The sequence below is a fragment of the Mesoplodon densirostris genome, chromosome 11 (genome assembly GCF_025265405.1).
Source record: "Mesoplodon densirostris isolate mMesDen1 chromosome 11, mMesDen1 primary haplotype, whole genome shotgun sequence".
NCBI classification, from domain to species: Eukaryota; Metazoa; Chordata; class Mammalia; order Artiodactyla; family Ziphiidae; genus Mesoplodon; species Mesoplodon densirostris.
The window spans coordinates 80,647,235-80,659,642 of record NC_082671.1 but is presented as its reverse complement, the minus strand read 5'-3'; the positions used below and the strand labels follow the sequence as shown (position 1 = coordinate 80,659,642).

The 12,408-nt window shown below is 38.6% G+C and overlaps 1 protein-coding gene across 1 annotated transcript in view; it reads left to right on the top strand.

The window, feature by feature from the left end:
* UTP20 (UTP20 small subunit processome component) overlaps positions 1–12,408 on the top strand; it is a 92,374-nt gene that overhangs the window by 28,357 nt on the left and 51,609 nt on the right. The window contains exons 20-23 of the mRNA XM_060112774.1: positions 595–674; positions 918–1,161; positions 7,918–8,103; positions 11,398–11,488. Coding sequence (XP_059968757.1) covers positions 595–674; positions 918–1,161; positions 7,918–8,103; positions 11,398–11,488 — 601 coding nt within the window. The remainder of the gene's footprint in view (positions 1–594; positions 675–917; positions 1,162–7,917; positions 8,104–11,397; positions 11,489–12,408) is intronic.

Sequence of the window (12,408 nt, the reverse complement as noted above, 5' to 3'; positions counted from 1 at the left end):
CATTAATTATTCTATCTGGGGCCAAGTTTTTGACAATTCAAGTGTTTTATATATGTTTCTCTGTACTTTGAAATAACTTTGGAGAACTTTCTCTTTTCACTTTATATTATACACCTGTATTATTGAATTTTTTTACAGTAATAAGTACTGTAAAATAATTGTATAATTTTATTTATCTATATTGAGTCATTGAGCCAAACTTTAATTTAAAAATTAAAAATTTAATTTAAAACCCTTGCTGTCTAGTATCCAAAACCCTTTAGCTCTAAAAAGGACCTTCATAATCACATAAAAAATACATATGTTGTGCCTCATTTATAGACAACTGTCCTTCTGCAGGCATTTGTCTTCAGAGGGCCTACTCTGGCTTTTTGTCAGATTGGAAATATATTATGTGTGGCCTCTCAAAACCCTAAATATTAGACCTTAGCAGAACAGGCATTTTGAAAAATAAAGTACAAAAGTTGTTTATTACCCCACATTCAGGGATAGCTTAATTAGTACTTCAGTTATATCCTTTCACTTTTTTTTTGTATGAGATATCTCAAAATAGGGTCCATACCACATGTTTTGTTTTATGATCTTTACTCTTAGTTCTCATGCACGCGAAATGGAAAATAAGCAATTTTGGAAAGTCTACTATGAACATCTAGAAAAAGCAGCTACACATGCTGGTATGTAAAGGGATATGAAGGAGGGGGCTGCAGGGGGAAATGGTTGTTTAACTATTTAATTTCTACTGCGTAATTACACATGAAATTGGAAAGCGGAAATGAGAAATGTATTATCTTTGATAACCTTTGGATACTGTTATCGTTTGCTTGTATTACTAGAGAAATGAATGCCGTTACTGGCAGAAACACACAAGGTAGTTGTTAACATTTCTCTAGTGGTTATGATGACCTTTTTTCTTTCAGAGAAAGAACTGCAAAATGACACAAGAGATGAGGAGAAGTCCATTGGAGATGCAAGTTCGGAGCAGACTCAGGAAGGAAACGTTGGAACTCTTTATCATGAGCAGTTCACATTGAAAACCGACCTTCAGGAAAGATTGGACCATACCAATTTTCGGTTTTTGCTCTGGCGAGCTCTGGCAAAATTCCCAGAAAGGGTAGAGCCACGGTCCAGGGAGCTTTCCCCGCTTTTCTTGAGATTTATCAAGTAAGTGTTCTTGCCTAAGAATATGTCTCTGGTAGAGTGTGAGGAAGAGAGGGTGCAAAGTACTAAATTCCCAGATTGGCTGAGTTCTTTTCTTAAATCTGTCATCTTTTCAAATCATTGGCACCTCTCTAAAGCACTGGCTCCATCAGATAACAACTAAACAACTTTTGTTTACCACTTAATCTTACATGAATCAAAATTTAACCAGCCCACAAATGCTGTTAATAATATATATAATATATTAAAGTAAGAAAGTAAGAAAGGCCGTACTGAGTTAGATCAGTGTACAGTGGCCTTGTTATTTCTTGCCCTATTGTTGTTTTCTTGCCTGCCTGGGGCTTAAAAGTACTTTCCAGTAACTCAACCTCAGCCACTCTGTTTTGAACCTCTTGACTGTTTCCCATGATGCCAAGGAATGTGCTCTCAAGGAATAACAAGAACTTTCTGGAGCACTGTTTTATTTTGACTAGGTATGCTGTGTGAGAGTCAGATTGCTTTAAAACTCTAAAGATAAGGGATGTGGTATATAGAACACTACAAGTCAATTAATAAAAAGTTATGTTTTCTGGAATCATTTCATTACATGGGAAAATGCTGTAGGCTTAGGTTAGGCAGGCTACAGACCACAGCCTGCCAGGCTTGTTCAAGGAACAGCTAGGGAGTCTCGTGGCTACAGCAGGGTGATCCAGAAAGAAAGTAGTTGGAGGTGAGGGCAAAAAATTAACAGGAGACTGAATATGTGTAGGGCCTTTAAGTGATAGTAAGGACTTTGGTTTTTACTGTCAGTGAAATGGAAAGCCATTGGGAGGTTTAAGCAGGATGACATGACTTAAGTTTTCTTGAGGATTTTTCTGGCTGCCATGTTGAGAATGGACTGTGGGATGGCAATGGTGAGAGCAGAGGGACTGCAGAGTAGAGTTGGGAGGAGACTGCAAAAATCTGGGCAAGAAGTGATGGTGACCAAGGTGGGAATAGTGTAGGTGATGAGAGGTAGTTGAATCCTGAACACCTTTTGAAGGATTTCAATTCAAAAAGATATATTTTTGAAGAATTACAACTAGATTAGCCTGTGGGACTTGCCAGCAGATCACTCGTGGGATGGGGGTTTGGGGGGTGCATGAAGGAGGAAGGGGAGGAATCAAAGATGTCTGTAAGGTTTTGGCCTGAGCAACTGGAAGAACAGAGTTACCATTTACTGAGATTGGCAGAAATGCAGAAGTATGCTGACTTGTGAGGAAGATCAAGAGTTCATTTTTTTAAAGACATGTTAAGTTTAGGATACTGAATAGACATCTAAGCACAGATCTCAAGTAGGCAGTTGAATGTAGAGTTTAAAGTTCAGGGGAAAGGTCTGGTTTAAAGATAGTAAATTTGAGACTCATCAGTATATGGATGGTTTTTAAAATTAAGAGACAAGGAATGAAATCACACCTGGGTGTATAAATGTAGAGAGGGAAAATTTCCAAGGACTGACAGCAATATTTAGAGGTTAGAAGATAAGGAGTCAGTCAAGGAGGCCAGGAAAGAGTGACAGAAGAACCAAGACCACTTAATGTCCCTTGAAGGAAGTATTTCAAGGAAGGAGTAAACAGTGGAATCAAATGTGTCTGAGACATCAGTCAGATGAAGAATAAGAATTGACCGACACAGAAAGATAGACAAGATGAAAAGGCAGAGGGCTATGTACCAGATGAAGGAACAAGATAAAACCCCAGAAAAACAACTAAATGAAGTGGAGATAGGCAACCTTCCAGAAAAAGAATTCAGAATAACGATAGTGAAGATGATCCAGGACCTCGGAAAAACAATGGAGGCAAAGATCGAGCAGATGCAAGAAATGTTTAACAAAGACTAGAAGAATTAAAGAACAAACAAACAGAGATGACCAATAACTGAAATGAAAACTACATTAGAAGGAATCAATAGCAGAATAACTGAGGCAGAAGAACGGATAAGTGACCTGGAAGACAGAATGGTGGAATTCACTGCTGTGGAACAGAATAAAGAGAAAAGAATGAAAAGAAATGAAGACAGCCTAAGAGACCTCTGGGACAACATTAAACACAACAACATTCGCACTATAGGGGTCCCAGAAGGAGAAGAGAGAGAGAAAGGACTCAAGAAAATATTTGAAGAGATTATAGTCGAAAACTTCCCTAACATGGGAAAGGAAATAACCTACCAAGTCCAGGAAGCACAGAGAGTCCCAGGCAGGATAAACCCAAGGAGAAACACGGCGAGACTTGTAGTAATCAAATTGACAAAAATTAAAGACATAGAAAAATTATTGAAAGCAACAAGGGAAAAATGACTAATGATGAAAAATCTGAAAGAGAAATTAAGGAAACACTCCCATTTACCATTGCAACAAAAAGAATAAAATACCTAGGAATAAACCTCCCTAGGGAGACAAAAGACCTGTATGCAGAAAACTATAAGACACTGATGAAAGAAATTAAAGATGATACAAACGGGTGGAGAGATATACCATGTTGTTGAATTGGAAGAATCAGTATTGTGAAAATGAATATACTACCCAAAGCAATCTACAGATTCAATGCAATCCCTATCAAATTACCAATGGCATTTTTTACGGAACTAGAACAAAAAATCTTAAAATTTGTTTGGAGACACAAAAGACCCCGAATAGCCAAAGCAGTCTTGAGGGAAAAAAATGGAGCTGGAGGAATCAGACTCCCTGACTTCAGACTATACTACAAAGCTACAGTAATCAAGACACTATGGTAGGCACAAAAACAGAAACATAGATCAATGGAACAAGATAGAAAGCCCAGAGATAAACCCACACACCTATGGTCAACTAATCTATGACAAAGGAGGCAAGGATATACAATGGAGAAAAGATGGGCTCTTCAATAAGTGGTGCTGGGAAAACTGGACAGCTACATGTAAAATAATGAAATTAGAACAGTCCCTAACACCATACACAAAAATAAACTTAAAATGGATTAGAGACCTAAATGTAAGACTGGACACTATGAAACTCTTAGAGGAAAACATAGAAAGAACACTCTTTGACATAAATCACAGCAAGATCTTTTTTGATCCACCTCCTGGAGTAATGGAAATAAAAACAAAAATAAACAAATGGGACCTAATGAAACTTCAGAGCTTTTGTACAGCAAAGGAAACCATAAACAAGACAAAGAGGCAACCCTCAGAATGGGAGAAAATATTTGCAAATGAATCAACGGACAAAGGATTAATCTCCAAAATATATAAACAGCTCATGCAGCTCAATATTAAAAAAACAAACAACCCAATCCAAAAATGGGCAGAAGACCTAAATAGACATTTCTCCAAAGAAGACATACAGATGGCCAAGAAACACATGAAAAGCTGCTCAACCTCACTAATTATTAGAGAAATGCAAATCAAAACTACAATGAGGTATCACCTCACACCAGTTAGAATGGGCATCATCAGAAAATCTACAAACAACAAATGCTGGAGAGGGTGTGGAGAAAAGGGAACCCTCTTGCACTGTTGGTGGGAATGTAAATTGATACAGCCACTATGGAGAACAGTATGGAGGTTCCTTAAAAAATGAAAAATAGAATTACAGTATGATCCAGCAATCCCACTACTGGGCATATACCCAGAGAAAACCATAATTCAAAAAGACACATGCACCCCGATGTTCATTGCAGCACTATTTACAATAGCCAGGTCATGGAAGCAACCTAAATGCCCAGCGACAGATGAATGGATAAAGAAAAGGTGGTACATATATACAATGGAATATTACTCAGCCATAAAAATGAATGAAATTGGGTCATTTGTTGAGACGTGGATGGATCTAGAGACTGTCATACAGAGTGAAGTAAGTCAGAAAGAAAAACAAATATCATATATTAACGCATATATGTGGAACCTAGAAAAATGGTAGAGATGAACCGGTTTGCAGGGCAGAAATTGAGACACAGATGTAGTGAACAAACGTATGGACACCAAGGCGGGAAAGCCGCAGGGGGGTGGGAGTGGTGGTGTGATGAATTGGGCAATTGGGATTGACATGTATACACTAATGTGTATAAAATTGATGACTAATAACCTGCTGTATAAAAAAATGGTTATCATTAATTTGTGAGAAATTTTTCTGATTATTTTCCTGTATCTAATAAGTTAGTTGTATGCTTTTTTCTTCTTTATTCTCTTAATGTAACTAACTATACTGATTGACTTTAGAAAGTTAAACCTTTCTTGTATCATTGGAATAAACTTTACTTGTCATGATAGATTAAAAAAAAAAAAAAAAAAGAATTAACCATTGGCTTCGGAAGTGACCTTAACAAGAGTTGTTTTGGTTGACCTGATAGGGATGAAATTCTGATTAAAATGGCTTAAGAGAAAATGGAGAAGAAAAGTGGAAACAGCAAGTATGGGCAGTTCTTGAAATAAGGAAGTAGACATAGGTGGAAGGAGGTGTGGGAGCAGAAGGGGAGCTGTTGTCGTCTGGGTTGACGTTGAGCTTAAACAGCCTGTGTGTAGGCAATGCTAGCATGAATGATACAGAAAGGAGGGGAAATGGGTAATGCAAGAGAGAGGATAAAATCGCGAGAGCCCTGCCTTTGAATAGGCAGGAGGAGACAGGATTCCGTGCATAAGCGATGAGGTTTGCATGGATAATTCATTCTGGGAAAGGTTACAAGCAAAGATGCACACAGGTCAGTAGATATGGTGGTGGAAGAGTAATGATTTTCTCTTTTTTTCACATAGGTCTTTGGGCTTTATGTCTAAACAAGAGCAATGACGTTCAGCTTCCTTGCCTTGTTTTGAAGATCATGTAGTGTTTTATCAGTTGTTTTGTGAATTGCAAGGGGCTGTACATATGCAAGCTGGTATTAAAGGTGTTAGTAGGATGTGAAGTTCCTTTCGTGTTAATTTTTCAAGTTTTTCCCCAAAGAAATAAATTACTCCTTAGCTTAATGTAAAGACCTTCCTCTAGTAGCACAAGGTGCTGTGAGGTGTGGATGGAGAGCAGAGCCTGTAACAGCATGTGAGTCTCTGAGTTAAAGAAAACTTAAAGACTGAAAAGACACAATTTTAAAAAAATGTTGAAGATTATTTGGTACTGATTACCTATAACTAATACTTTTGTAAATGATCCAAACTAATGAAAAACCCAAAGGTCACCTTTAATTCTGACTTTGAAATATATTATGGGCTTTTAATTTGGGGGGTTATAGATTTATACTTCTAAATATGTTTCAAATAATTTGATATTAGGGACTAATTGTGAATTCCTTGTAAACATGCCCTGAGAAGACCCAAACCAGAAGCAGAAATGAATGACCAACAATAGCAACAGTATCTCAATGATAGGTGACATTTAATGAGTACTTGCTGTGTGTTAGACACTCTTATAAGTGCTTTGTATGAATTATGTAATAAATGACTGAGTGAACATGCTGTGCATGGAGGTAAAGGTTAATATGTCATGTGGTTAATTGAGGGCTGAGAGTATAGTACACACGTTTTTAAATGGATAATGGTGCAGTTTGTAAAGGACAACTTTGCTCATTTCATTCATTCATTTATTTTTTACTTATTAAGGGTAAGATCCTGCTAGCTAAGAGTACAACATTGAGTATGGTAGTGTCTCAGCCCTCTAGGTGTAGTGTTGTGTATTAACCTATAGTGTATTTCTTCCAGGTGTGCTGGTAGGATGCTATCCTCAAATATGTATTGTATCAGTGTATTTTTAAATTAATTAATTTATTTATTTATTTATTTTTGGCTGCATTGGGTCTTAGTTGTGGCGAGCGGGGGCTCTTCTTTGTTGTGGTGCACGGGCTTCTCATTGTGGTGGCTTCTCGTGGAGCACGGGCTCTAGGCACACAGGCTTCAGTAGTTGTAGCACGGCGGCTCAGTAGTTGTGGCTCATGAGCTCTAGAGTGCAGGCTCAGTAGTTGTGGCACATGGGCTTAGTTGCTCCACAGCATGTGGGATCTTCCCAGACCAGGGTTCGAACCCCTGTCCCCTGCATTGGCAGGCGGATTCTTAACCACTGTGCCACCAGGAAAGTCCCTATCAGTGTATTTTTGAGTGAGGACTTCAAAGTCTATCGGATCAGTTTCCTTATATCTGTAGCCCAGTGTCATGCACAAAACAGACAACAAAGTAATAATTGTTGGATGAATGAACCAAAGTGACACAAAATTAATGCACTGAATGATAGCCTTCAAGATAACATTAGTTACCTACAGCAATGGACCAAAATTAAAAGGATGGAATTCAGTAAGAACAAATGTGAATACCAACTGCACAAGCTTAGTTTAGAGGAGCCACAACATAAAGCCTTACTGATTTTCATTGCCTGGACATTTAGTCTGAGTCTGTGTCATGTTGTGACTTCCCTCAAAAGCGATGAATTGATAGTCCCACCTGTCTTACCAGGTCATACCTGGAGGACTGAATACTATACTTTAATATAATCTACCCCTATCCCCTCCTCCCCAAGTTGTGGTTCCAGAGACAGGGAGGCTGATATCAGCTTAGTCCAAAGAAGACATTTCAAATATTTTCAACAGTGTAACAATGAAGTGGCTGTCTTCTGCAGTTAGTGATTGACTTGTCAAATTAGGTACTTAAGAGGGGCTGAGTTTAAATATTGTAGAAGATGCCTCTGATGTCTCTTCTGTGTGTGAGTCTGTGAACTGGGGACATACATCTGTCATAAGCATTTAGGATATTTAGCTTCATCTGTTTCATATTACTCTCTTTCCACTGTAGCAATGAGTATTACCCAGCAGATCTACAAGTTGCACCAACCCAGGATCTGCGAAGAAAAGGCAGAGGGCTGGGGGCAGAGGAAATAGAAGAGGAACCTGTTGCCGGAGAGGATGAAGAGTTGGGGGAAGAGCTGGCGCCCCAAGATGAACCCTCACAAAAGAAAAAGACAAGAAGAGCTGCGGCCAAGTAAGTTCAGCGTTGCTGAAAGGTTACAGATCCACGGATCCAGGAGGAGCGGGAAGAGACCTCTTGTGACCTCCTGTGAAACAGTCTTTGACAAGATGAATTACTCAGATAATTATTTACCAAAGTGCTGAATCTTCCTGAGATTTTCTTTTACAACCTGAAGAAAACTGCCAGTGTTCTGAGTTTTTTCTTCGCTTGCTTACTGTTTATTTTTTCTTGTTCAGCCACAGAATGTTAGAGTTTGGGGACTTTGGAGTCATCTGATCGTAGCACCTTTTTATAGATGAGAGCACTGGGGCCTGGAGCAGTTAAATGCCCTTGACCTTTGTCGTTCACTTTCATAGCATCGGGACATTATGTTCGTGTGCTGGGGCAACACAGAATGGAACATCTTTTCCCTTATAAATAAGTGCATCAGCACTCTTAACTTTGCCTTTTGACTTCTTTCCTGATTACTTTTGGCTTTCTTTTTTTTATGCTGTTAAATTCTCTTTCTGACTCTCTGGATTATTCATTTACCTGAATTGTTAGAAACGTTAGAAAAAAGAAGTGACTCTGCTTTCAGAAGGTACTCCAGCTTACTTGAATATTGTCTGAATTGGGGTGTCAGAGATCCACCAGACTGGTGCTGCTGTGTTATTTTAACACTTGACATCTCAATCTGATATGCACATTTGTTGAGTCTTTCCCATGAGCCGTTTGTTAGCTCATCATTCAGCAACTGTATCGAGGTCCTTTTGCTAAGTGCTGGGCAACAGAGATGAATGGTACCTAGCTTCTGCAGAGCTAGAAGCTCAGTCTCATGCCTGGTGAAATATTTTAATGGAAGTATTTTTAAAGGAGTTACAGGAGCACAGTAAAAAAAAATGACTTAATTCTATCACAAAGGGAAGACTTTTACAAAGGGGAGGGCACCTTTGAAGCTGCAAGACAAAAGTTTGCCAAGCACAGAAGGGCTTACCAGCTAATGGAAATAGTGTATAAAGCACAGGAGTTTATATACTAAGATCATGGCTAAGCTTCATGGAACCATAGTTCCTTCTCTGCTCCTACCTTCTCACAACTCTGAGCATTCTATCCCCTACTACTTCCTCTAAGACAGAGATTGCTGTTTTCGTCTTTGTATCCTTCAGCATAACAGCTATCCAAAGGTTTGTCCTTGTGTTTATTTGTTGAATAAACAAATAAGCGATTCATGCATTCATACCTCTTCCATTCTCACCCCTGGACCTTTGCTATGTCCTTCTTTCTGCAGTCCCTTTTGCCTCATTGCTGCCACGTGAAATTCTAGTCATACTTCAAGGCACAGTTCTCATTCTGCTTCTTCACTGAAGCTCTTCCTGTCTTTTAAACTAGAAGTTATCTTACCCACCTTCAAACTTTGATAACAGTTGTTCATACCTCTAATCAGGTGCTGCTCCTTGCCTTGGGTACTATTTTTTTTTATAAATCATCTATGTAAATTAAAAACTCTTTAAAAATACGTTCCATGTCTTAATTAATTTTCCTGCCCCTTGTAGCCAAACCTAGAATGTTGCTAGCACTCCCCATCATTGAAAATGTAAGGAAATGGATAATCACATTCTTGGGGCCATCTCAGTATATTCATAACCCAATTTTATAATCCATGGAACACGTTCCTCACTGGCAGGTATTTAATGAGAATGTGAAAATTAGCTCCTGTTCTCTTTGTCTCCTGAAGGCTACGTGGCACATAAAAAATAATAAATGTTGAGGGAAGGAGTGTATGTTTCAGTAGAAGATTTAAAAAATTTATTTGTAAAACTGCAAAGGCTCAGTGATAAGTAATTACAGAGACATTGTATCAGTCAGAGCTTTCCAGAGAAACAGAACCAGTAGAATGGAGATATATATGGGGTGTGTGTGTGTGTGGAGAGTATTGTTTTAAGGAATTGGCTCACGTGATTATAGGAGCCAGCAAGTACAGAATTTGTTGGGCAGATAGCAGGTTGGAAACTCAGGCAGGATTTGATGCTTGTAGTCTTGAATGTGAAGTTCAAAGGGTAGGATTTCTGTGTGACAGTCTTACGGCAGAATTCCTTTTCTGAGAAACATCAGTTTTTGCTCTTATAGCTTTCAGTTGATTGGATGAGGCCCATCCACATTATTGAGGGTAATCTCCTTTATTTAAAGTCCACTAGTTGTAGATGTTAACAACGTGTACAAAATATTTTCATTGCAACACCTAGATTAGTGTTTTGTTACATAACTGGGTACTGCAACTTAGGTTGACACATAAGACTAATCATCACAGGCATTTAAGCTAAATATAAATAATAGTGCTTCCCTTACCCCTATTTCTCTACAATATCTTAAAGAGGTCATAATTTCCAGCCATTTTTCTCTACATTAACTAGTAGGGCTTTCAGAGTTGTGCTTTCTTTTGCCTAAAACAGAGAAATGCGTTGTTTGCTAAACCCTTGGGAGCTGAAGCACCACAACTTGTGGTCTTTCATTCAATCCTCGCAGAAAATCTGGGAGGTCTTGTCTTTGTCGAGATGAGGAACCTGAGACTCTGAGACATTCGGTGACTTTCCCCAAAGTCAACAACAGCTCAGAGTGGCCGAACCACACATGCAGCTTGGTTCCCACCTCTCTTCACTTCTCCCTGCTTAAGTATTTTTAAAGCCTTGTGGAGTCTATGGATTAGAAAGTTGAGCATGTAAATGCAGTAGAAGCGCTCTTCTCGTTCGTCTTGGTAGATGATGGGGTTTGTTCGAGGCAACCCCATCTTCAGATTTAACTTTTACCACAGAACATTGCTCTTTCTTCCTCCTTCTTGGTAAGCAAGAGCCATGGTTACCCAAACTTGGACCTCTGTTGCCTGACATCAGTTTTTATGTTATATAAAAGTGAGGAAGTGTATATTTTTCCACTTTCCTGTCTACTGCATAGGAACTAGATAAGGAATCCTTCCAAAAATTATCTGTGTTCAATTTTGGAACGTATTACCATTTTGATTACTTTCTTTCTACATTTGGTTTAATTTATGGTTTATTCTGAGGACATCCTGAATGATTTTCTGGGGTGGGGAGCCTGGATTTCAGGGGAGGACCTGCCTGAGATTTGGAATTCCTGGAGAATGATTCCCTAAATGCAAATAATTAAAACTTGTCTGTGTAATTAACAGTGAAGCTATAGTCAAGGTGTTCAGAGTACCTGTCAGAGACTAAAATTAGTGGGTACTGTCATCTCAAGAAAATAATGTCTGTTCTTTAATTCTGTTTTTTTCTGTTTTTCTCGGGGTTTTTTTGTTTGTCTTTTGTTTTTTAGGCAGTTAATTGCTCATTTGCAAGTTTTCTCTAAGTTTTCGAATCCACGAGCCTTATATCTGGAATCCAAATTATATGAGCTGTATCTTCAGGTAAGTAAAATAAATTCCTGCCACTACAGTTACTTGTGAACTTTCATCTCCCTTTTTCTTTGCCAAAATAACTTCTAGGTTTTCCGTGATTGTTGGAATAGGGCCCATATCTACACTTTTAAGTCTAATTTTTTTTTAATTAACAGATATTTTCTGTATCTTGAGAAACAGTTTTACACAGTACTAATTTAGCAGATTTTTAAAGAAAGTTGGGGTGACTAAACATTGATCAGCTGTATTAACAGTGAGTATAACAAAGCGTTAGTTTTCTAGTGAGAATTCGTTTTTAGAAGGGAGTGAGGGTTTATGCCGAGAGAGCTGCTACTTTTCACTGCTAGGCAAGTTAGCCTTATGGAGCACCAGGGTTTCAGGATCTTTTCGACTGAATGGAAAACGATAGAATAATAGTCCATGGAAATCACAATATATGACCTTGAATTCCAAAAAATGTTGCAGAAAAAAATTAACGTCAGAAGCAGATTGGATGTCATTCTAAACCATCTGGGGAAACGAGATTTTCTCTTTTCATTTGGATGTTTTTTAAATGAAACATGTTATTTCATCAGAATTTGTCCTTGTTTTGCCCGTAATTCAGATATAACTTGTTCGTAGAGCCAGAGCTCAAAACTCTCAGTTGTCCACAGGAAACAAAATTCTGAACTGACTGATCAGAGAGGCTTCAGAGCCAGGTCTTCTCTCCTGGCATCTTCCTGACTGCTCTTACCTTCACGGTATTAGAAGAGCTCTGTCTCGTCACAGGACCAGCCCAGTTGGTGTAAACCTAGATTCATGTAGGGAATTGGCCTTGGCCAAAAGACAGACCTGAGAATCTGGCCTGTGGGAGGCAGGTGCCAGAGTTGTGTTTCTGTTTTGTTCTTTGCATATATTCTGTTCATCTTCCTTTACCTCCAGGAAAATGT